This window comes from Lagopus muta, chromosome 7 (genome assembly GCF_023343835.1).
Source record: "Lagopus muta isolate bLagMut1 chromosome 7, bLagMut1 primary, whole genome shotgun sequence".
In the NCBI taxonomy this organism is placed as follows: Eukaryota; Metazoa; Chordata; class Aves; order Galliformes; family Phasianidae; genus Lagopus; species Lagopus muta.
The window spans coordinates 9,034,517-9,060,311 of record NC_064439.1 but is presented as its reverse complement, the minus strand read 5'-3'; the positions used below and the strand labels follow the sequence as shown (position 1 = coordinate 9,060,311).

General features: G+C 39.6%; 1 protein-coding gene across 6 annotated transcripts in view; it reads left to right on the top strand.

Annotated features, from left to right (window-relative positions):
- The window catches only part of PTPRN2 (protein tyrosine phosphatase receptor type N2), a 617,090-nt gene that overhangs the window by 531,653 nt on the left and 59,642 nt on the right, over positions 1 to 25,795 (top strand). For all 6 annotated transcript variants that reach the window (XM_048951018.1, XM_048951017.1, XM_048951019.1 and 3 more), the window contains exon 14: positions 4,603 to 4,797. In XM_048951018.1, coding sequence (XP_048806975.1) covers positions 4,603 to 4,797 — 195 coding nt within the window. The remainder of the gene's footprint in view (positions 1 to 4,602; positions 4,798 to 25,795) is intronic.

The window sequence follows — 25,795 nt, the reverse complement described above, 5'->3', positions numbered from 1 at the left end:
GGACCTAAAGCTCTGAATACGAGGGGAAAAACTTAATACTGACCATTACTCAGACATGTTTTAGTATCAAGCCCTTCTGTCACCTTACCCCCACCTCGAAGTGTATACATCAGTTTCTCTCTGAAACAAATATTTCAATAAAACACATGAGAGATATCTGTGGGGTTTGTTTCCAAAGAGGTGCAGTGCCTCCTCGGTTAAGAGGACCTCATACTAAACCCTGCAGGTTCAGAGACCCTTTCTAGCAAAGCAGTGTGGTACGACTGGCTTTCTATCTAGCTGTTGTCCATTAGTCACAAGTCTACTGATGCCCTTTCTTTCAATTTGGATAAATTCCATTTGTGCTGTGATGTGGTTCATTCACAAGTGGGGATTTGAAAATCCACTTGTTGTACCTTAGGAAATAATTGTTGTGCTTTTCTGTATCTCTGTGAGGACAACCAAGTGTTAGACTTTAAAGCCTCATTGGAAGAGAGCCTTCTTTTTTCTGAGAGTAGTGTTTATGGTTTGTTTAAGGTTATCAATTATGCCTCAAATAAAAAGCTCTCTACAGATGATCATCGTGCTGTACTTTGAACTCATTTAACTGGACATTATTTACAGAATATTTATCTTGGTTATGGCAGTTTTTGTCATGCAGCGATATTACTTTTCCATTATATATTGCATGTGACCGCCGCATAAGTTTGATAATAAATGTTGGGAAATAAAAAACAGAGTAAGTGCCTCAGTATGATAGCAATTCCCATGTGATGGGAAATAATGTCATAAACTTCAAATTACCTTTTAAATAAATGTTTATGTCCAACCCATCCATTAGATCATAGCCCAAAGGGTCAGGAGGATCATTTCTTCATATTTCACTGTATGCATTATGATTGCTTTTTGAGGTGTAAATGATGTTTTTAAATGAAGAATGGCACCCAAACTATACCCAAACAACGGCTAGACGTTACAAAGTCGCAGTATGGCAGAAATAGCCCCAGCCACTCTGCTAAATATAGAAGTGCAGCAGTAAACTGAATTCATTCTTAGCAAATATTTTTAATAGCGCATCTGCTGAGACGATACAGAAATACAGCTGTTTGTTTCATTCATGCTGTTTGAGGCTTTGACGTTTTAGCCAAGTTCTAGCTCTAATTATGGTTTGGTGGATGGTAGTTTGCTAAATGCTTAGGAGAGTAAAGATTTTGGAGAACTGGAAAGAGAATACCTGAGTGTGCAGTGAGGTGCACAGATGGCAGGTATCCTATAAATGAGGATTTTAACCTCCCAGGGCTTTGTGTGCTTGCGACGTGATGACAGCTCCCTAAGTGCCCAGGGGTGGGATTTCCCTTCAGGCACCAGGTGTGGAACAGCCCATATTCCCCACGCTTTTCACAGGGCCAGAGCAGCCCACCTTGAGTGTGATGCAAGCCTGAATCCCACATTTAGATATGTACGTACTTTGAGCTGCACCTCCCTAGTCCCAGTGTCCTGAAGGAATCCATTTGCATCCTCCAGATGCACTCTGTGTTGAAGTTTTTGTAGATGGTGATGTAGGTGAAGCCTGAAGGCTGAAGAGGATCACTTCTTCAAATTTCACTTTATGCTTTATGATTGCTTTTTTTAAGTGTAGCTGATGTTTTTCAATGAAGAATGACACCTGAATTATATGCAGAGAAAGGCTAGGCTGTAGATGGAGCTATGCTAGAAAGTCAAGAATGGTCAGGTTTAACAGAGGGTGTCTTGGAAGAAGCTGCAGATGTCCGAGGCGTGTGGGGAATGGCAGGTTGCTCAGCCTGGGCTACTGGGAGTGGGGAAGGAAGGGCTGTCCAGGGCCATTGGACCAATCTGGGGATACATTAAAACAAAAACAGAATCCGTTTGCAGGCAGGGAAAAGCCATTGTCTTGAAGATTTAAAACACCAATCAAGAACCTCAGTGGTGATTTTGTGTGACTCTGATTTGACCTTCCTGTTTACATTAAGCATGTTTTCTGGCTGTGTACAGTGACATGCTCGCTTTGTTTATTGTATTTGACAGTTACAGCAGTTCTGGGAATAATTGTTCTGGTTGTATATACATCACAAAAGAAACATGTTGATATTTGGGATAAAGTTACTCTTTAAAAAAAACCTTATTTGTATTTGTTGTGTTTCTCAACCTTTCCTTCCTTTGTGAGGACCATTAACATTAAAATCTGGCTGGAAAACAAAGATTCTCAGTAGCATATTAAATTATTTGTCCAAGACCTTATTTTTACTTGGAAGTTAATATAATCTCGCACCAGTTGGCTGTAATATTATTTCTTTTATCATTAGCATTTGCATAAAAATGTTACATTAATTTCGTAGAGTTCACTTGTTCTTGATTCTTTTTTGTTAGCAGAGATCTATAATCCTTTCCACAGCAACCACTTGTAAAAGTGGAGGATTATGACTTGGGGCAGGACATGAGCAGCAGGAACAGATCAACTTAAAAACAAAGATCCTGTTTGAGTACAAATGCTATTGTTAGTAGAGAGTTGAAGTGAATCAAGTATCAGGATGTCTAGCTGAATAAAACAAATTCATATCTATGCCACGTGGCATGCTAGCCAGAAGACACATCTTAGCAGTTCTGTGATAGACTACATATTTTTATACCTTTACTTATTGTAGTTTTGCTTAGTTCAGTCAGCCACTCCCTCTGAGAGTGGCTGGTGTCTATTCAGAGGGCTTTCTGGTTTTCTGCAGATGTATTTTTCTGTCTAAAAAGTTTCTGTGCTTTTTTCACTTTTCCCAAAATCTGCTAGAAGCTGGGATTTGAAATTGCACTGCTATAAGGTCATTTGGAGGTTAACAAAAGCCATTTTGGACTGTTGTTGTCTTTTCTGATTATGTGTGATCCTTCAGAAAAAGAGATACCTTTTCTTTGTCCCTATATTTAAAAAAATGTATAATGAAGTCTGGTTTTTTATATATTGGTAGTTTAACTGAATTAACATTAATAAATGTGACTCAATTTCAAATTATTTTTGAGATTTTTTTACTAATATTTGGTCTATTAAAATTGGTAAGAAGTCAGTAGAAGTAACAAGTGGCAGAAGATGTTCTAGTGGAAGCGAGGGGAAAAAAAAACATAAATACTGAATTTTGTAATATTTTGTAAGTACTGAAGAATTCTGCATAAGCACCTCTAATGACAAGGCAGGTGGAAGCTTTGGTAGAAGTCAGGCAAATGGAAGATGTATGGAGGGGTCTTTAATCATTGCCACATTGAGACAAGAGGAGCCTCCATACAATGGTTTCAGTGGTTTTGTCTGTTTGCATGCTTGCTACTGCATGGATTAGGATCTGTCTTCAATACCCTGAAGTTTGCAAGGTCAAATAAAAACTGTTCTCCTAAAGTTATATTTCTAAATCTTGTATGAAAAAAGATTTTATTGTGCTTGATATATGGAGTTCTTCACATCATTCCACTGATGGCACTTGGGCTGTAACTGTATTATCAGTGAATAAGAAAACAGAGGCCCCAGCATTTCAACAGTATGAATTCTTCAGACTGTATTATTTCGTTAGCTCGAGGCAAAAAACTGTGCTCTTAGGGCTCATCTGTGCAGAATGAGTAATCCACGACAAATGTGCAGCCACACTGCGCCTGCAATATGCCCAGATCCTGTGGACTAGCCAGTCTTGCTGTGCAACACAGGCAGCCAAGTGTCTCTCATGGACAATAGGCATATGCTAAAAAATGATAATTTTATTATGCTGTCTGAGATTTTACTATAGATAAGTGATTCTAAGAATATTACTACAATCACAGAAGAAGTGTGGGTCTGTTTATCCCATTTAAGTCAGACTTCTATGCTGAAAAGAGTTGCTTTTACCAACAGAATTTTCTGTTACCTAACCACCATTCTGTGAATTCTTTTATGTGAATTCTATGCACAGTGAAAGTGAAATGTGAGTGAAAATACTTATTTGTGGTGCAATCAATGTTGGTGTTTTTACATGGCTTGCATTAGGCTGTGTGATAGCTCAAATTTTCTTTCTTTGCCAAAGCTGCCTAAACAATACAGTGACAGATTTCTGTTTTTATTCTTCATTACTGTCAGTCTTCATCCTCTCTGCCCCACATCAGGGAGGAAGCATTGTGAGTTTGCTGTTTTAATGAAGAGAAATGATGCATCTATCAACTAGAATTTATGGTGGAGGGCACATCAATTCAGTTGCCTTGAGCTTGCTGAGTTTGCATATTCAGGGCCAAGTAGTGCTCTCGATTACTCCTGTGCAACCCCATTAACTTCAGTAGGTTACGCAGTTCAGAAGTGGCTGTGCTGAAGGCAAGGCAGTGTTGGGGAAAAAGGGAGATCTGTTGGCAAAGTCAAGCTCCAGAGTATTATTCTCAAGGCGGTGAGTATGCAGTCATAATTCAACTTTTGAAAGGTTCGGATAGCCATCATATAGTCATTTCACAGAGTATTTGAATTTTGTAGATGCAGAGAGCCTCCCCCCAGAAATAAAAAAACAAAGCCAACAGTTCTAGCCTGGAAACATCTTGTAAATTGTATGTCTGCAGTTGACTGTATGCTGTAATTATTCCATAACTGTAGGTTGCTTCTTCCTTCTCTCTCCACAGGAGCTGTGCCGTCAGCGCATGGCCGTGAAGACATCTGATCGCCCAGAGCCCCTGCGTGCCTCTCGAATCAATAGTGTTTCCTCCCAGTTCAGCGATGGGCCCATTCCCAGCCCTTCGGCTCGCAGCAGCACGTCGTCCTGGTGTGAGGAGCCGGTGCAGTCCAACATGGACATCTCCACCGGACACATGATCTTGGTAAGGCAGTTTTTCTTCAAGGCATGTGAAATGCCATCAGAATGCGAGGTGCCCGCTCAGCTTTTGGTAGGAGTTAACTTACACACAAATGACGACTACCTTTTCACGTGTAAAAATATTCCTGAACCTCCTTGGTAATCTTAGCTTTGTATAAGTAAAATAAAGGGATTTTTATTTCTTTCTCATTATATTGTTTATATTTCTCTCTGGGGGATATTTTTTTATCTTGGACGTACAAATTGTTTGTGTGCTTGCTTCAGAGAAGATAAGTCGTGCTTTGTCCCTTTGTGCTGGTAATTTATGTTTAGTTCCGTTTGGACAGCTGAAGAAAATGCTAAATTTCTGATCAGGTTGCTTTTTGTGTGTTTTTCCTGTGCAGAGTTATCTGAGATGAGAATGCAACAGAATATTACGTAGTAATATGGAACAATTTCATTTTCGTTACCCCTGGAAAGAGACCTTAATTTTGTTATTTTTATCAGGTTTTCTTCCTTCTAAGCTGGATCTCTTTTATGTTTGAAAGGATACAAATATATTGTCTTAATGGAGATTGATTTGGAAAACTTGGGTTACTTCCAAACTTAGTTTGAGATTAGTGTCAGTGCAGGAAATGGACACATGAAAATCTGCCTGTATGCATGGAACAGCTCTAGCAGTCCAGAACAGAGGCCAGTGGTCAGGACTTGCTGCTTGGTTCTGTCTTTCCCTGCTAAGTGTCTACTGGGAGAGCTGTGGAGTAATCCCTGGGTTTTGTGCTTCATTTTACTTCTTTAAGTATTTGCTGTCTTTGTAGAGTGCATTGAAACTGACTGAGAAGTTGTTAGGTAATGGCAAAGATCATGTTACTTTGTGTTACTTCACTTTCTGTGTTTGATTTGTGCTATTTTTCAGTAGTATTTAGTACTTTTTAATAGGACTGATTTCAAGTAAGGACCCTTTCCATTTGGTACCATTGCCATGCTTTTGGACACTTCCCTGTTGACTTATGCACATCTGTGCAGCTCTGAAGGCTGACCTGTGGGTTTTTTGAAGAGGAAGTTTGTCTCCATTATGTGATATTTTGGGGTCATGCTTTTTCCATTTCTTTCTCTTTTAAAGGATTTACATTTGAAAGATCTCTTTGTAGAGCTTCTCTGAGTTCTTTAAGCCATCTTATCTAACGGAGAATGGAATGAGGGCAAGCAAAACCCAGAGAGCTAGTTTGACCCCAGCCATATTACTGACCTTCTTCAGCCTTGGTCAGGTCAGCTATAAAACTGAGCAAAAGCAGGGCAAGTTTGAAAAACAGACTCTTTATCCCAGAATGTCATCCTGAGTAAACACTTATTCCCTGTCCCTGCAAATATTAAGTTTAACACTGATGTACAACTGCAGTTTAAAAAGGGTTTTCTGCCATGGCAGAAAATTGTGTGTCACACTTCCTATTGTCCCACTTTTGCCTAACTGGAGTGAAATTCACTTGATTTTTCTTTCACAGTTATATAAAATGCTTGAGAAAAAAGTATTCCAGTTGTCCAACTCAAAATAAATCCAAATCCCTGTGGTAGTGTTCCATATTTGTATGGAAGTAAAAGCAAAATTTCCTTATATATATACATGGTAAAATGCACTTGATATTTCCAAACCATTCCAATTACTTGATCACATTCTTTTCTTATTCTGGATATGGGAATTTCTGCAAAATTGCAGGAAAGCTATATGAAAAAAAAGTCTTTGAATAAACTTAAATAGAATCAGATTGCACAAGATCACTGTTATGGTGTTCAGTGTCCATAATACAGTCAGTGCTGTTTAACCCTGAATGAACTCATACATATGTTAGCTATCTAAGAGCATATGTTGTATCTTAGGTGGTGAGGGTTCAAGGAAGGGTAAAAGAAATGCTGTAATGTCTTGAGAGTACGAACCACACAGAGAGAATAAAAATAGTTAATTTGTGTAGTCTAAACTGGACAAATAAAAGTCAGTGAGTCAGGGAAGTCTGTGTATTGTGCTTTGAAATATGGGATGGGGAAAAATTGTTCTTAATGGACACAGATGATACAAATAGGAGAAAAATGTGAGTTAGAGTCAAAAGGATGCATTTAGCTTGGATATCAGGGCAAGCCTAATAGGAGGGTCAGGCGGGCACTGGGTTGTTTACTTAAGGGAAGTAGTTAAACCATAAATTCATGATTTGATGAAGGCAAAGCCAGGTTAGGTTTACATGGGAAGATCAGCGTCATGCAGTTGCAGCACTGGGCAGATGATTGGACTTGATCAGAATTACTCCTGTTTTGTGTCACTGTGGGTCACGCTGAAACCAGAGAGCTGGCCCAATGTGTGTTTTGCTCAAAAATAAATGCACGTATCCTTAATACCTTATTTGCCTGAATCTCTCTGCCTCTGGAGAGGCTGTGACTTGATGAACTTCAGCAATAGGAAGACTCACCAGACAGAGCTCTTCCTGCCTCTGCCCTGCAGCTACACGTTGAGGGGAGTAAAAGACCCCGCTTCACATCTTACAGATCATTCAGTGCAAGAATTTTCCCAGTTCTTCCTATTTCCTGCTGCTAGATTCCTCTCATCTTCTGAATTTTTAAAGATATTTTTTATGAAAGATATCTCAGTGCTTGAAAAAGCAACAAGAAATATTAGCAAGGGGCCCAGCAAGGATAGCAAATGCTATCTGCTTTGCAGGGTAAATGCACTTATAGCTCTCTATAAATGTGTTTTTCAGCTCCACAGTGTGTGCCGATATAGCAGTTAGCTGAGTTAGGGCTCCTCAGCCTTTATTGTTCATGGGTGCCAGAGCCTCCCAAGAGAAAATGAAACGATAGATTACTGTGTAAAGTGGCAGCAGGAAATATTTTATTTTGATTTATAAACAGAATAAATCTTGAATGGAAATAACTTAGAATAAATAAACCTGCAGCTGCTAAGTGACTCCGCATAGTCCCTTTCTTGCTCACAGGTACCGTTGGTCAGAAATGCTACCGCAAAGGTCATTTAATTTGCTGGAAAAGTCTGGCTGTACCTGAAACGTTGTCCAAACCACCCAAACCTTGAGCTTGTTGGAGTCTCTGGCCGGCCACAGCTACTCTTTTCTTAGAGGACTACCTGCTTGTGATTAGCTGATCGCTTGTAGCACTTGAGGTCTGGAGAAACCAGGAATCTGCCAAACCCGTGTGGCTGTGGGGCAGTCTCCTTAGGTAGGCTTAAATCTTTGAGAGTAAAATCTTGCATTTCTGTCACTTTCCTGTACAACAAGGACAATGTCTGTGCACTGTTGACAGTAGCATGAGTCAGTTTGTACTACTGGCAGTAGGAAGCAGGGAGGACTCAGGAGACCCATACCAATGTTCCATGCCTTTTTCCTTTTTCACATTCTTTTTCCTCACATTTGCAGCACGAGGATGGCCCATATGGCACATTTTTGATTCTATCATCTTTCTGAAAAATACAAGCACTTTGGAAAATGTAATTAGAGGAGCATGTTTTATGCAGTCCTGTTTGTCGCACTGACTGGCTGGTTTCAGCACAAGCAACAACAAAGAGGTGCCCTCGATTCAGTCACTGTTGTTCTGCAAGAAAATGATTGTTTTCTAGAAGGTCAGAGCAAAGGAAAGAGCAGAAACTGGGAATCAGATTTCCATCCACTTTATTCACATGTGTACATCCATATTTTATGTTACATGAGAAGTCCTAATAAAGTATCAAACTTCCACCTGTAGTCCAAGAGAAGAACCATAGGGTTTTGAAGGTGTCCAGGAGATATATAGTATAATTTACTGGGACTCCTAATTTTACCTACATTTCAGATACTTGATGAAGTGGTGTTGCTGATTTGAGTTCATAAATTCCCTTTGTAGTTGATGAAGAGAGTGGGTACCTATGAAGGTCTTCAGAGAATTAAGCAGAGAGGTTTTTTCTTGGGACTTCTGCTGTGCTGCCTGCATTATTCCACTGACATCTCCAACCTCACAAAATCATAGGATGGTTGAGGTCAGAAAGGATTTCTCCATCCTGTCCAACCCCCTTTTCAAGCTGGATGTCTGGAGCATGACCAGATGTCTTCTCAGTGGCTCGAAGAAGGAGTATCTCCAACTTAGATGAAGGATTCTCTATTTTTCATACTCAAGAACAAGTTCAGCATGTAAGTTAGGTAGATTGGATCCCGCTTTTGCTTCATACATTTCCATGCTTGCTTGATTAAAATAAATATAACCTTATGAATTTTTATGTAAAGAACTGTGGTGCAAGAAGGGACTTTATGCTTTTGACAACATTTTGATGTAATTTTCTGGATACTGTATATAAGAGGGAATTTGCAGAAGCAGAAGTGATTTTCTGTGTTTGAGTTGTTGGGTTTTTTTCCTTCAAAAGATGCACGTGCAAAATCTGAAACATTGTACATAAATTAGAGTATCAGAAAATGTGAATTTCCAAGATCAATTTTGGTCGTTGTTTAAGCTGGTAGTCTGAGGAGTGTTCTCCCTGAAGATATGAAACTGCTGTATGTACTGGAAAAAAATAATGGTTTGTGATAGTTCATACGTACTCTGGTATTCAGTAGGAGAAGAAAGTATTGCTATGGGTTTGAACAAGGCAGTGGGAACAAATGAGCAAGAGACTGAAATTGAGAGCTTTGCATGGAGGAGGTGTAAGTCCACTTGATCCCTTTGCCCTTGCATTATACGTGCTAAACCAAAAGGACCTTCCCCATAGAGAAGCAAGGGATGGCCTGATATGAGAACTGCTTGTCATAAGGAAGTTCTCATGGTCTTTGAGCACTATTTGGGGTACGAAGGTGTCTAGGGGACAAAGACCTGCTGCTGGGAAACCCGTCAAACCCAATAACTTAAATGTTGCATGCAGTTTCATTCTGATGCTGAATCAGTGTAAGGTTTCTTCACAGAATCATAGAATCATAGAATGGCGTGGGTTGCAAAGGACCACAATGCTCATCCTGTTTCAACCCCCTGCTGTGTGCAGGTCGCCAACCAGCAGACCAGACTGCCCAGAGCCACATCCAGCCTGGCCTTGAATGCCTGCAGGGATGGGGCATCCACAGCCTCCTTGGGCAACCTGTTCCAGTGCCTCACCACCCTCTGTGTGAGTTTCTTGTGAGACATAGAAGGGTGACAAGGAGAGAATAGTTTCCAAGGTTGCAGCTGGGGCTTTTTGATAACATTGGTATCTTATAGTTTCTGCATGGTAATTTTTAGATGACTTCAGTATGCCTGGTTTGAAAATGAACTCCTTGAGGTAGCTGCTGTAGATTTTCTTTGAATTGAATGTGGAGGAGTGTGGAGTTGTATGATAGAAGACACACACCAAGGGAAAAAAAAAAGTGAATGTTAAATAAATCCTCAACCAAATTTTGTTGAAATTCTGGGGATTTTATTCTTAAAGCTGCAATGAAAGCATGAGCAGAAGGCATCTAAACCCACTTTCCTAAACAGAGAACTTGCAGCACTAAGGACTGATAGCACTGTGCCAGATGCAGGCGTACTTTCCACCTTGAGCTTAATCCCAGTGCACACAAAACAGCGAAGGAGCTAAGGAGCAGTGTGTGAGCATACTGAGCATACTGCACTGCCTGGAGACACATTCCGCGGGGTGATTAATGCCAGCAGAGACAAAGGTGAGGAGTGCAGGAAGTGAGAACAGGGTCTTTGTCACAGTTAGGGTGTTTGATTAGTTAGCGGTTTTGTTGTTTGTTTTATTTTTCCATGTTGTTTTTTCCTCCTACGGCCGTTAATTTTTCCGTAGTTCTTCGTGAATTCAGAGACTATAGATACTCTGTTTATAAAAGCTTCCGACTGAGAAAACAAACAAAAAATCCTCCCTCGCATGGCAAGGAAGACAAGTCAGTGGCAAAGTTCAGCTAAAAGCACGAGCTCCTTACACGTATGTTAAGTGGATCTAAATCCCAATTTATCTTTCAGTTCCACCAATATAAATAGATGTAGGAGTCTCTTGAAATGCAAGTCCCAAGAAAGCTTTGGCCCTAAAGGCCATTTTATCACAGACAGTCAGATTAGAGGAGCCACATGAGAAAAGGCTGTTGTGCGTATTGCATCACTCAGTGACAAGATAGCCAATAGCCCCTAAAGGACATAAATACTGTGGATGAGAAAATCTTTACCCTTCTCCCTGAGTTGTCACATTTTCAGGGACAGGCAGAGTTGTAAGATTTTCTGTTGATGAAATGACATTTATCCTTTCATTTTAGGATGCTTTTTTTTTTCTCTCTCTCTGAGTGTTTAAATCGTTTGGAAACATTTGCCTCTGTTTATTTAAAGTCAGGACTTGAGATACAGTAACAAAGAGAAGCTTCCAAAAAAGTACAAGAAGTCTTGTTGCTTACAAAAATGGCTCTGCAAATAGAGCCAGAAATGCTATCAACGGATGTACTACATAGATTTCTTAAATAAAACTGAGAAAATGTGTTCATGAACCAGTTACTTTTTTGCATTTTAATTTCTGTTTCATGTTCAGTTGCCTCCCTCTTGCTATATTAATCTTGTTGAATACTCCTTAGGAAATAACAACAATTACAATCAACGTTAAATTAGGAAAAACATTCCTCTTGAATACAGATTGATATTAATTTCAAAATCTTTTTTTTTCCCCCCTGAATTTTCCCCTGTTGGTTGTTTTTCCCAAATGTATTCACCATTAGAGTTAACTTGCCAAGTTTCTGTAATATATCTTGATCTGTTGCTTGACAGGGAGGTGTTCAATTCGGCTCCCTGCAAGCTGCTTTGGTTGAACACTTTTTAGCTACTTTGTACCTTTCCAAGAAAGGCTTTTAGTAGAAAAAATGAAGAAAACATCTTTGCCAACGTTGTAGAGTGGCGATCTTTAAAGTGTTGTATGGGGTGAAATACTTGATGCTTGATTAGCTTGTGTGGCTGGATGCACCCAGTAAAAAGGAAGCATCATTGCCATGGCTGGAACAAAAGCTGGTAGCTGTCTGCATTTCTTCCTGTATCTCTCAGCTTTTCTCCATTTCTAGCGATGGTCCAAGTACTGTCAAGGCAAGATTATTACCCCTTGTAGCACATACCATAGGAAGAGGTAGGAGGTTGCTTGATGAAGAGGTCTGTTTTTTGTTCCTCTGTATTGAAAACAAGCCATGTCATTGGGTCCTCAGCTGCTTTTGAAAGTTGCACTAGAGATAGAAACCAGAGATGGACACTCATCAAGGAGGCCGATAGTCTTTTGGTTCTGCTTCTCTCTGTATTTGTGTTTGTAGCAGATTCAGCAATTCATGGTATTTTGGATCTAACAAGTGGAAATGCCTGTTTGTAAGGAGAAGGGCACTAAAAGTTACTCAGAAGGACTTCTCAGTCAGGATAATCACAGAATCACAGAATCACAGGGTTGGAAGAGACCTCAAGGATCATGAATCTCCAACCCCCTGCCACAGGCAGGGCCACCAACCTCCCCATTCAATACCAGACCAGGCTGCCCAGGGCCCCATCCAACCTGGCCTTGAACACCTCCAAGGACGGGGCATCCACAACCTCTCTGGGCAGCTGTTGCAGCACCTCACCACTCTCATGGTAAAGAATTTCACCCTGATATCCAACCTAAATCTCCCCTCCCTCAACTTCACACCATTTCCCCTTATCCTGCAGTTATCAACCCTTTCAAAGAGTTGATTCCCCTCCCCTTTGTAAGCTCCCTTTCGGTACTGAAAGGCTGCCATGAGGTCACCCCGCAGCCTTCTTCTCTCCAGGCTGAACAAGTCCAGCTCCCTCAGCCTGTCCTCATAGGGGAGGTGCTCCAGTCCCCTGATGATCTTTGTGTCTTTCCTCTGGACCCTCTCCAACAGCTCCCTGTCTTTTTTGTACTGGGGGCTCCACACTTGGACACAGTATAATGAGATGATATTACCTGTTGTTGCGTATTTCTGAACTGGTAGCAAAGTTCAGATGTGGGAGGAAGGTTCAGGATGCAACTGCAACTATGTGTTGCTTATAGAGAGAGGACATAATATTAGCACTATGTTTTTGTGATAACATACCGACTGCAGTTTAAAATACCCAGGAAATCTCCAGTGATATTTTGGAGGGATCCTTCTCCTCATGTTTGCTGTACAGTGATGGTTAAGACCCTGCTGGCCATGAAGGCACCTTAAACCCTCCACTGATTCAACTAAATCAGTTTATGCTCATCTTCAGGGCAAAATTTAAACAAACAAACAAAAGCAAACAAACAAAAAACAAACAAACAAAAATACTTGCTGAAACTTTTCCTGTCATGAGATCTTAATTTGGCACTGTTTTGTGAGTAAGCTATCTGAGTTTGGGTGTTATTTTTAGAATATAATGTGTAGGACACTGGAAAAACACTCCTGTGATGATCAAATTTTGCATATGCACCCACAAAACAGCTGTGGAAAAATTTTTAAATAAATAATCTGTGAAGTATGTTTGTGGATGACATAGTATTTACTGCTTCATTAGGGAGGAGTGTGTTATTTTTTGGTCAAAACCAGATAAAATGGAAGGCTACTACCCTCAGATATTCCATCACCCCTAGCATGTCCTTGCAAAGCACGCACTTAGGCAGTGATTTTCTCTCTTTGTATAACTTTTTTTGTTTGGTTTTTGTTATGGGCTGGATTTGTGTCTTCCCATTTTTTTTCTGGTTGACAGCTTTCTCATGTCTTCCTCATCCTCTTGTCCTAAAGCTGTGTGCTGGTGCACCATGAGCTTTTCCAGCTGGCCAAAAGAAAACAAATAAAAGCTGGGGAATCGTAGAACCATAGAATGATAGAATGGCCTGGATTATAAAGGACCACAATGATCATCTCGTTTCAACCCCCTGCTATATGCAGGGTTGCCAACCACCAGACCAGGCTGCCCAGAGCCACATCCAGCCTGGCCTTGAATGCCTCCAGGGATGGGGAATCCACAACAGCTAAGAGATAGGAGAATTAAGAGTTATTCCTTGCTTCTGTCCACTTGCTGTACCACTTCACTGAACTAAGAATAGGAGGGAGAGGTGGCAAGTACTCACAAGAATTACCTTCTTCAAGCATGACTTGTTACTGCTGTGAGAATTAGCCTGTGCCCTTTTTGTGTTAAATTGCTACAAGAAATGGTGCCCAGGTTCCAAGCTGTTTTTCTTCTCGGTGTGGTTAGTAGTAAATACATTAATGTCTGTCAAAGATGGTTGGATTCTGGATTTGGCATGTCTTAAGAACAGGTTTCACTGAGCATGTGTCACAGATGTGTTATTTAAAAGATGAATTATGTGGAGGTTTTCCTCTTTCTGACCTGGCTGTTTGTACACCCTAAAATATTCCCATGAGCATCCATTAGCCCTAACATACAGAGCAACTGAGCTCCAGTGGCTGTCACAGCACAGTGAATTGAAGTATGTGTATTTGTACTTGTTCGATTAAATATGTGCATATACAACACATTCCTTTAATGAAAACAAATAAAAAATGACAGTGTCTCCTTACTGAATCCTTTATAGTTATACTCTGAGCATTGGAGAGAATCTGATCATTGCAAATGTGTTTAAGCATTTTTGCTTTAACATCAAAAAGGTACTGAGTGTGAGAAAACAAATAATAGTCAGTTATTCAGTACTGATTACATTATTTTCTTAATTAAGTAGATCTTAGTTTCTTGCAAAAAAAAAACCAAAAAACTGAAGGATTAGTAAAGCATACTCTGAGTTGTGTTCTTGCTGTCATCCAAATTCACAGAAAGAAGAAAATGTATTAAAGAAATTCGGTAAGACCAGGTGGTCTGAGTGAATAATTTCCCTTTCATTAACATATTCCCCTTATTAACTTTGTAATTAATTGTACATAGCTAAGGAAAGCTATGGAAATTGCATTTTGAGATGTATCAAAGCTGACTCTGTGCTGCAGACTTCCATGCAATTTACTATTAATGAAGCACGAGATGGAGGCCCCAAATCTATAATTATTACTTACTATTTGAATGACAAGCAAAGAATTTTATCAGCACAGTTTCAAATGAAAGGGGATTAGCAGCTAATGTTGAAATTGTTAATCTTTCTTATTAAAATAATTTTGACGAGAGTGTTTAGCCTGAAAGAGGTTTCTGGAATATCATTTACCATTAAAACAGCTATTTTCTGAGACTCAGTATGAATTTGTCTGACAGCGGGGTGCAAATATTTTTTTAAATGAATGAATATTTTATGGGAGTGAGGGCTGTTCATGTGTGAGCTGGTGCCGAGCTGCTTGCTGTGTTCGTATTCCTGGAATGCGTAGCAGGGCGGTGGTACAATATCCATCTGACAAAAGTAAAGATGTCGGCTGAGATAACAATGGAAAAAAGCTGCAGCACAGCATCTGAGAGGTGAAACTGTGCCCGAGGCTGCATCTGCACGCTGCTGATTAGCAGGTGGGAGCTGCATCAGAATTGGGCCCCAGATCTCCCTGATATTTCTATGTGGCAAAAAAAAAAAAAAAGAAAGGCTGTAATTATGTCTGGTAACAAAGTTTGCTCGTATTTAGAGAGGCTTTCTTACTCCTGCAGATGATGGTGTGTTTCCAGGTTTTATTTTTACCAGTGTCACATCATACCTTAAGATGAAGCTTCAGTAGTGGGCCCTTCAACACCTCCCTGTGTGCTTATATACAAATACCATGCACAGCAGCAGTGTCCTTGTAGAAGCGTAGATAATTGTTGGTGGGCAGAGGTATAATACGCACATCTTTCAAATGTTAATGGGAACTAGTTGACATTTTAAAATTTAAACTTTTCAGTGAAATCTTTGCAGTTGCCATCTCTTATGGGAGCATACAATTGAAGTTGGGGAGGTTGTTGTCATTGCTCAGGATGAGGAGACGGCAAATTTACAGTGACACAAGTGGTGAAGAGCAAAGGAGTGATAATTTATGAAATTTAATTTGCAGTGGTCTCTGCCACATAAATACTGGAGGAGATGTAAGTTAAACAATGCTATTAATTTGCTTGCATCCCATTATAGACAGAAGCTAACTTAAGAGATGTCACGTGCCTTTGCCAGTGACAAATCTAAACAGCAGAATAAATAGGGATCATTTAAATGCTTTGATTAAGACATGATACGTGTGAGTTAGGTGGACATTGTATAAAGATACCATCAAAACAACAAACACTAAGTAAACAGCCCCATGTTCCTGCACTGCCAGGGCACTGCTCTGAGCCGTACCTATGTGCAGAATGTGGGAATTTCTGCGAGTTCACTCCTAAATATAAAGGTTACAGAGCAAATTTAATATCTGTAGTCCTACAAATGTTCCTCTTCTGCCTGAGAAATGGCCTGTTTTATGTCCCCTTCAGCTTCTTTTACCTCTTGGTAACTCTGCTTTTGACCAATTTGACTGAGAGCATTACACATTTTGTTGCTTAATGTTGCCTAGTTGCTGCCAGCGTACGTGGAATATGCAAACAGTGCCTAATGCATTATTTCTTACAGATGTCTACTGTAAACTTCTGCCAGAGTCTAGAAAACTTTGCAGTCTCAGAGGATATATACCAACCATTGACTTAGCATATGTGTGTGCTAACAGCTGAATGTTGGGATACTTTGCCCTTCAGATGGTGCTTGGGAGCCTGTAGGAGAAATTTTGATCAGAGTCAGTGGGAGTTTTTAAACTAACTTCAGTAACCAAATTAATAATAATAAAAATCTGACTCTTATACTCTTAGGCACTTTTGAGCATGTAGGTTCAAAGTTCTTTTTAAAGGTCAGTGTCATTATCCTGTCTCTTCACTCCAGGAAGCTCAGGCCCTGATAAGGAACTGTCATGGCTAAGACTAACCTTAAGGTCAGAAGTAGAGCCAGGAGTAGACCCCCATTCTCTGGTGTTTCAGTGCTCTGCTCTCACAGCTAATCCTACTGGCTCTAATAAACAAGGAATCATGTTAAAGGGTAATGGTTTTGACTTTTTTTTGTCCCTTGTTGGCCTATTCTAAAGACATGAAATCGTGACGTGAAAGAATTTGAGAGTACTGCCCTTGTGTTTGTCATATTGTATTCTGTGAGTTTAGTTTTGGCCTCATTATATAATAGCGAACTATTCCATATTTGGAGAGATGATAGATACTAAATATGCCTTGAAAAGCTTATGAGAAGCAAACTGATGATGTGCAATGTATGGTTATAGTTATCCCTGTGATGTAAAAGATGCCATCTACTCATTTTTGGATCTCTTCTGAATTGAGAAGAAATACACTTCAAGAGTATATTTCAAGACTGCTAGATCCTTAACCCTTGCACACACGCACACATGCATCAATTGTTAGGTTCTTTATTTTGCTTTCTTCTTCTGGTTAGCAGTAAGCACAACTTGTGCTGTCAACGCAAAACTGCTACTCTCACTTTTTCAGTGCTTTCTTGTTGCTTCAGTACTCAAAGAGAAGAGTTCCCAGGAAAAGGCAAAGTGCGCAGTTACTGGATATGCCTTCTTCCATAGCATTTTCTTCATTTACTTTGCTTGTTGGTTTTGTTTTGTGTATGGGAACTGTTGAGTCACGGCCTAAAGCAGTGATTGATCACCTGAGGAAAGGACTGAGTCAGCTGTGGGAGCACAGGTGAAGGCAGTTCACCTGTTTGTCCAAGCTCCACCTCTCCTTGACCCCACTGAAGGGCTGACTGTTAGTAGTGAAGGTCTCTTTCTGGAGATCCCTCCTTTGTGGAGCCTTTTCTACAAACCTAGATCTTTTAATGCAGGTGAGTATTCTTTCCCTGTTTGTTTCTTTTCCTGTTTTCACCACAGTAATCTTTCCAGCTGTAACAACAACTGTAACGTTTTGTTTTCTGCTTTTCTTTTTTAGTAATGCAGCATCTTTCATCTTTTTACTTTGCTGTTTGCCTCTGCTTGGCTTCTTTTTCTGTCCTCTTTCACATTGCATTTCTGTTCTTATTATTATCACAGTCTGTCACTGAAAGTATTCTCATCTGTGGCTTAGATCGATGTTCCTCAAGCTTCTTTGCAGTGTGATCCCTTACCAACTCATATACTTCCGTGCGAGACCAGGAGTCCAAAGAGTAGGCTGTATTTCTGCAGTTTAGATCTCAAGCTTTTCAATCTCCACTTCACAACCCCTTTTAAATGCTTTTGTGAGAAAAACATTTGAGATTCATTGAGTTGAGCCAGCCTCAACTAAAGTTCTCAAGGGACGCGGCTTAAAGGCAGCCTTAACATTTGATGTTTTCTGTCTGTTTGGGAGCTGAGCAGATACCAGGCACATCTTTGTCATGGTCAGCATTGTCCCATCTGTCTCCTAGTACAGTTTCAAAATCATCTTGAGTGCTGAGATTTGACCATTTGTGCGGTTTGAAGTTTCCTGGTTTTGGCTGATGTGATTTTTCGAAGGAAAATGCTGATTACTCAGTCTGTTCTCCCCCTGCTTTTTCTCACAGGTGACCATATGCTCATTTGTGCTTACACATAGTCTGCAGGTTGTGGATGTAGTGTGGAAGACTTCTTAGATCTCATGCTGAAGATTCTCAGTTTTCAAAAGAGTACAGATACAGATAGCTGTGCGTGTTTGTATATAGGATTTTTTTTTCCAAAAAAGTCTTTGAAAAGTAGGAGGGTTTTCTTTTGTGAGTCGTGATTTGAACCTGGAGAAAAACAGTGTGACTTTTAATCATGCCTTTCAGAAGAGCAGTAAGACAGTACTGCTGTTTACCTCCTTGCTCTGACACAGATGTTTAGAAATAATATTCTCCTTTCTACCCTTAAAAATGGCCACTGTCTGGCCAAGGCATGCTTTGTCCAACTGTCCAAACATATTGTGTGTTGGATCACTTCGATGTGCTTGGTCACGGTTACCTGGGTTTTCCTCGTCTCATTATCTCTGAAGAATTTGTCCACTTGCTCCATTTGCTTGAAGAGGAGATTATTCTTAAACATGACATTTTCAGAATTCTCTATTTACCTCTTGGTGATTTTTATATATAGTAAATGAAGGTGACTGTACTAGTGCTCTAAAAAGAGAGACAGACTTTAATTCATTAAAATCTAAAATTGCAAATACAGTATCCAACTGAGAACCCAAATTTAGATGCTTAATTGAGTTAGCAGAGCTTGGAGAGGAAGAAGGCAGGGAATTGGGTTTGTGTTTTCAGGTAATTAGTATATAGTGATCTATTTTTAAAATATTCATTTTAAGTGTACAGTGTCATTAGCAGGAATAAATAAATCACAGATATGTCTTGGATTGGGGTATGATGTTCAAACCGTTAGTATAAATACATAGCGAGAAGAAGAGGTAGTGAAAAATAGGTTTTAAGAATAAGAAGAAAATGAGAATTTCCTGTGAGAATGGAATTGGACATCCAGTGTTTATCAGAAAGTATTCAAGGACTTGGATTCTTTTGGAAGTTTTTCTTCTACTTCTTGTTCAGCTGTGTAATATGTGAAAGACAGAAGGGAAGTAAAGAGCCCTTCCCAAGGAGCTTCCCTTGGGCAATTCTGGTAACACTGCCCTCTTTGTAGTTGCTACAGTGAGAAGTTGCCTTTAGCAGAGAGGTTTTGGTGTTTTGAATTCACTTTTGTTTTTAAGAAACGTCACAACTCATCACATGCTGTATAAGAGCAGTATTTGGCCTGGTCCCCTGAATTTTTTTGATATAACTTTTATTTAAATGCTATTAACTATTGAACAATTTTATTGTGAGATCGACTGTGAGATGTACTGAAGGACTGGAAATGAATTTTGTTTAATTCATCTTTTACATTTTTATTATTTAATTTGGCATGTCTTGCACAAACAAGCTAATGTGCATAAATTAAATACCTGTATTTATCAACTACTTAAACCCTGTTCTTCTAAATGAAACATCCAAACCAAAACCAGTTGCAATTCCATTGAAATGAGAGTGTTTGGCATATTCTAGTTACCAAAATGTTACCAGGTATTCATGAAGTCTACACTTCAGGTCTTTCTATGGGCACAGTCATGGGAAAAGGAAAAAACAGTGGTCGAGAAGCCTGAATTGTGGATTTCCCTGCATAGTGGCTGTGTTAGGAGCATATTCTGTGACCCTGATTTCAGATGACAACCCCAGGAAATTCAGTGTTTCTGCCCTTTCTTTTTCCTGTCCAAGAAATGGCAGTGATACTTGCCTCTCCTGCAGAAGTAATGTGAGCTCTTTCATACAGCTGGACAGACGGAGCTATAGAAATACAGAGATTGTAAGGGAACAGATTCTATTCCTTTTATGGTAATCATCTTCTTTTTGTTGAGCTTTATTTAAAGCAAAATAATTGCAGCAGTGAAACTTCATAGGCATAATTTAGATTTCAAGGAAGAGGGTAAGGAGGAAGAGATGGAGGTGGTTGTATTTTAAGACCTAGAAAGCACCATTAAGTAGCTGATAATCCTTGACAAGGGTTTCTTTGTAGAGTAAATTTCCACCTTCTGCTGTATTTAGTGAGAGCTTAGTAGAGTAAATATAAACATTCTATTTTTTAATGTTTAATTTCCTAGTTGTGTTTCCTTTCAAAAGCACATCTGCCTCCACGATTCCCAACTTGGGTAGTATTTAGTGTCATGTATATTTTTTAAGATTCTTTCTAGAGCTGAAAACTTGCATCAATCTACACCGTGTTGTATCCAGACACTTCTTTGGGATTTCTTTGAGCACCTTTGGCAGCTGGGAGCTATAAGAAAAGGGATTAGCAAGTGTTTGTGTGACACACACTGATCCCAGCACCTGCTGATTGGATTGAAGTAATCCTTTTACAAGTTACAAAATTCTATTATCAGACCATTAAGAAAAGGGGAGACAGTAATATAAGCTACTTCAAGGGTGTATTAATTTAGGTAAGCAGAACATAAGTTGCCATCTAATGTACTTGTGAATTACAGTCATTCTGACAAAAGTCGCTCAGTAGTCATTAGGTAGATAATGTCATACGCTGATCATGCAAGGATGGTGCTCCTCTTCAAACTCAAGGATAAATGTTTTGAAATGCTTTAGATGGCATACCTGAAGCATGGTTGTGCTCTGTGTATATGCTTAGTAGTTTACAATAGTCTTTACATCTAAAAATGTAACTGAAACTAGGGAATGTCATCTTTTATTGTTAGCTGGCATCACCATTGGAGGTTATTAATTTCCTGGTAATACGTCTCTGATTTGAATCAACCTAGCAAAATTATTCTCAACCAGACTGAGTAGTTGCTTTGTCAGAGAATTACCTTCCTTTTCTATTTTTCCTTCATTATCTACAGTATTATGTATATACTAGTAGTGTTTTGTGCCAAAATACTTAGAAAGCTTCAGAGTGGTTTTTTCAACATTTAATTTTAAAGGCCTCAAAACTATTCTTTTCACTGTTGTATTTAGATACTGAGAAATAGAAGAAAAAATTAATCAAAACACATTACTGTAATAATGTGACTGCAACACCAAGGAGATAAAGTAATTTCTCAGTGCTTTTTATAAAGACTAAATACACACCTTCAGCCTTTTGTGTCTTGATATTTTTTTTCCATTTATGGTTACTATAGACCATTCCCAGTGATAACACTGGGAGATCCAGGATAGTATGGGACAAACAAGAAGAGACTAAGGACCTCAATAATGAAAAGACTGACAAAACAGCTGATAAAATCCTGGCTCCCATGACATCAGAGTGTTTCCATTGGCATAAGTAGATGCAGAATGTTCCTCAGGTTTGAAAGTATGTGAGAATTTATAGCCTGTTGTTAATTTATTGAGATTTATGTCAGATGCATGTTCTGTGAGGTAACAAAAATTAGTTGCCACAACAAAAATTTGATTTTATTTCATTCATACATATATTGTGACTGAACTAGCCAAATAATATCACAGTTTTCTACAAGTAACATTGAAAATCGGATTTGCCATGGATTTGGTCTTGAGAACATGAATAGGCTCTACATTTTTGCTGGTTGGTTGGATCAGAACATCTGTGTTGTTTCAACAGAAGTGTACCCAATGGAGAAAACTGGGATTTTCACAGTGCATTGGTTCATTTAAAGAACTAAGTTGGTTGAGATAGTGCATCCTGTCTTTAAGGTCTGCTTTGCTGAAGAAGAAAGGTAGGAAAGATATGGATGTGGTTTGGCTCTACTTCCATGCTTTCTTCTACATGGGTCACCACCAAGAGCATTCTTTATGGAAGCACATGTGCTAGGCTTGCAGCCTCCAGGCTTTGTAAGAGCATTGCAGAAGCTCAGAAAGAAAGGTAGCTGTGTTCAAGGGAGATCCCAAAGTAACTTCAGTACTAGTATGAAACTCTTAGGAGATGTAGGAGATGCTTATAAAATGTGAAGAAATATTCGTGTGGTCTGAATATGGTTCTTTCAAGATTCTAACAGTGATGTGTCTGGGGGCTTTGTTTGAGCTGTACGAGACAAGTGTGGGTGCCAGAGGGAAGAATAATAATGCAATCATAATTTTAAGAAGGAGGAATTGGGAGAAGAGGAGAAGAGAAATGCTTGTTTTCTTCACTATTATGTGAGTCTAGACTCCAGTTCTTGAAAATAATTGAACACATATTAAAAAAAGAAATTGCTGATTATCTAGGGAGAGATTTTTTTCACGGGCACAAAAGGGAGATAAGTGTGAGGGTCTGTTTCAGCTGATGGGGAAGACTGGAGTCTTTCCTTTGTTTGCTAATCTCCTCCATCCTTTCCATTGAATAAGAGCACAATGAGTAAGAAAGTGCATAATTTTATACAGAGTAAATCTTGCCTGGACAAACTTGATTGCTTTTTATTTAACTAAAATTACAAAACCAAGTGAAATGAAGTGAAAACAACAGATGTAATATATCTACATTTTAATAAAGCCTTGAAACTGTCTCATGAATAGTTAATTGAAAAATTAATGTCAGTTTTTTTAAGAAGACAATCATGTGGACTGAAATGTGGCTAAAGGATGATGCAGAAAGAGTAATGATTAAATGCTGTATGGTAGTGTCTGGCAGTGTACAGGAGTTGGTGGTGCTTACTGTTACATTTATCTTTTTAGACAGTAATCTGGAAGTGGACGGCAGTGACTTAATGACTTTCACAAGTGGTATCACACTGCAAGGAGCTGCACAGAAGTGACGACAGAGCAGTGATCCAGAAGCTTGGAAAGCTTAGACCTAAAAAACACATAAAACATATAGAGATAAATTATCTTTCAAGGAAAGCCATGAGAGGAGAGGTGTATATTTTACACAGATATGTTAGTTCATGGACCAGCACACTAAGGACACCGATATACACACAAGAGGAAGTTTTATAGAAGAATAATATTTTTTGTGAGTAGAATAGAGCTGAAATACATGGGTTGGTGACAATGAGTAGTAAATTAAGTCTGTAATAGGAAAGCTGTAGTATTGGAATCCCTGTGACAAAGCCATCTCAGATGAGGAGCTCTCTTCCTTGTTGGAAGTACTTGAGTATTTCCACAAGAAGAGTGTATAGTCCAGAAATATTTGTGTTTTAAGGAATAGTAATGAACTGTGGCTTGGACTTCCCCTTTAGATACAGACATCTATATGCAGCTTGCAAAATTTCTTTGTGAAGTAGGGAGAACAAGGCATTATTTGTAAGCCTGGAGGTGGGTAATCAGAGCTCTCAAACTTTTGTAGCACCGTGAGTGGTATGAATGGATAGGAGAAAGTCACTCTGAACCCACTAGTGATAAAATATTGAGCCAGAAAAAGGAAGGAGAGAAACGTGTGCTATGTTGAAAGTAAATTGAATTTAAACAGAAAAGTATAATATACTTTTTTTTTTTTTATAGTGAATACATGCAGTGACTGAAATATGCACTGAGGAAGGCAGAGGTCTGAGTAGAATGACAAAAATGCTGGGAATGCCTACAGGAAAGAATTGAAGCTAAAAAGAAAAAACCCTTTGCATATGCCAATCAGTGAGAATAATAAAATGAATGGTTTCTAGTATGTGGGTTTTTTCTTTTTTAGTGGTTAGTACACACTTGCAGTTACTCTGTAATAGCTGAGTCTGATTCACTCTTATCCAAAACCCTCCTGAGGAGCCAGAGAAGCACTGTGACACTGCCTGGCCCCTGTCACCTTCCCTACCTCACCAGCTCCATGCAGTGATGGAGGATCAGCCAGGACTGTGGAAGGGTTTGAGGGTTTGATTCATTCAGAGGCTGTAGTGTGTGCTGTGCCATTCTAGGGCACTGAGGGGAGGAAGGATGGAGAGGTTGGCAGTTTGGTGAGAATGTCTGTGTTGGAGGAACTGATTCCCTTTGGGAGTTATGCGCCCCAAGAGCATATAGAACTACTCTTGCTCTTACCTGATTTGGGCTGCTCACTTTTTAATAGTGTCCAGAGTATGCAAAAGAGGGACCAGTGGCTGAATATGAGACTTATCCCAGAGCAATTGGAGTTGATGATGTAGAAATGTTTCTCTTTGGAGAAATGGTGCATTATGAACCTGGCAGCAGTGCTGTGCTCACCCATGTTCCTGTTTCCCGAAGTAGCCAGGCACAGAGCAACAGCAGCTGAGGTGCTGTTATGTCTGGTTCTTACTTTGATTTCCTCTCTGTGCATTTGGAAGCAGCAGCTGCAGTCTGAGAGCAGTGGTTTTCATGCTGTTAGGTGAAGGATGTGGGTTGCAGTGGTCACCGTTCCCAAGGATTGAGATAATGTCCAATCCACTTCTTCAGCTGACATCTGAGATTGAATTAGAGCTGTCAAGTCTGTCAATTTAAGAGTTGCCTGTCTTTTCATTAAAGGAGACATCCTTAGCCAGGAGAAGAGTGCCTAATCAAGTACCGTTTTGGAGTATGTTGTCAAAAATAATTGCTTTTTCTAATAGCTGAACATCAGCTAATAAAATAGGTGTTTTTAAAATGAATAGCTTGTCAGATGCAAGCCACAGTGTCTGTAAAGAAGGTATTTGGAGATTGACCAATAAAAAAATTAAGTACGATGTTGGTTAACCTTAATTTAGCAGCAGCGAATATACTGGATGCTAATTCTAGAGTAAAGAGAAAAGTGAAGGAAAAGAAAGTGCTTTGATGCCATAACATAGCATCAACCAAGCACTCAGGAAATGTTACCAAATCCAAGCCAGGCTGTTGGACTCTTTGTGCCTATGTTCAGGCATGTGAGTCTGTCTTGGCATTTGCCCCTGGCACAGGATCTCCTGGCCAGAGATTCACTGTCCCTGAGATGTTTTTTTCATCCTCTGGCTGAAAGCCAATCTTTTCCTTTATGACTGGTACATATCACACAATAGTGATAGCTGTTTCTGCACATCCCCCTTTCTGTGTACGTTGATGACAGAGGGGTGATGTTCCATCCTTGTTATCCTCAGGTTTGGTAGCAAGAGTATCTAATCTGTGCATAGAAGAGAGTGCAGACCAGGCTTCCACTTGCTGTTGAGGCCTTGTGGAAGGAGAGTTAAGACAATGTAAACTAAGCTATGTCAGGTAAGGTGGTTGAGAAGACTACTTAATTAAAAAAGTAACATGTACTTAGGGCTGCAGGACGTGTCTTGATGTGGGCATCTTAGTGAGACCAGAGCTTTGCCTTTTGTAGAAGGCTCTGAGAAGCACTGCAGTAGCAGTGGTGACAACCTCTATTTATTTTGTCTGCTGCTGTGGACAGGGAAAATTGTGTGTGTGTTTGACGTGTTGGTAATGAATTTCTTTTGTACCAGGCAAACACTGTAGAACATCTCATGAAAACATCCTAATTAAGGAGTGGATCTGAGTAGACATACAATCTCTAAAATATCAGAAGTTCCACTCAATTTAATGTACATCAGCAGCTCCCATGAGAACATTTCAAAATCACTAAGCTTCTGTTTAGCAAAATGGGGATGAGAGTAGGGGCTCTGAAGGACTGTAAATGAAAGATTGCCTAACTCTGAGGGAATTGTCTGACTTCTGAATGTTTTAAAGCAGGCTTGTTTTTCAGCCACTGTTTAAACGTGTGCATAAAGCAGATGTTCATACTGGGCAGAGCCTTCCACAGGTCTGCTCATATAGTCCCGATGCCTTTTCAAGATCTGGC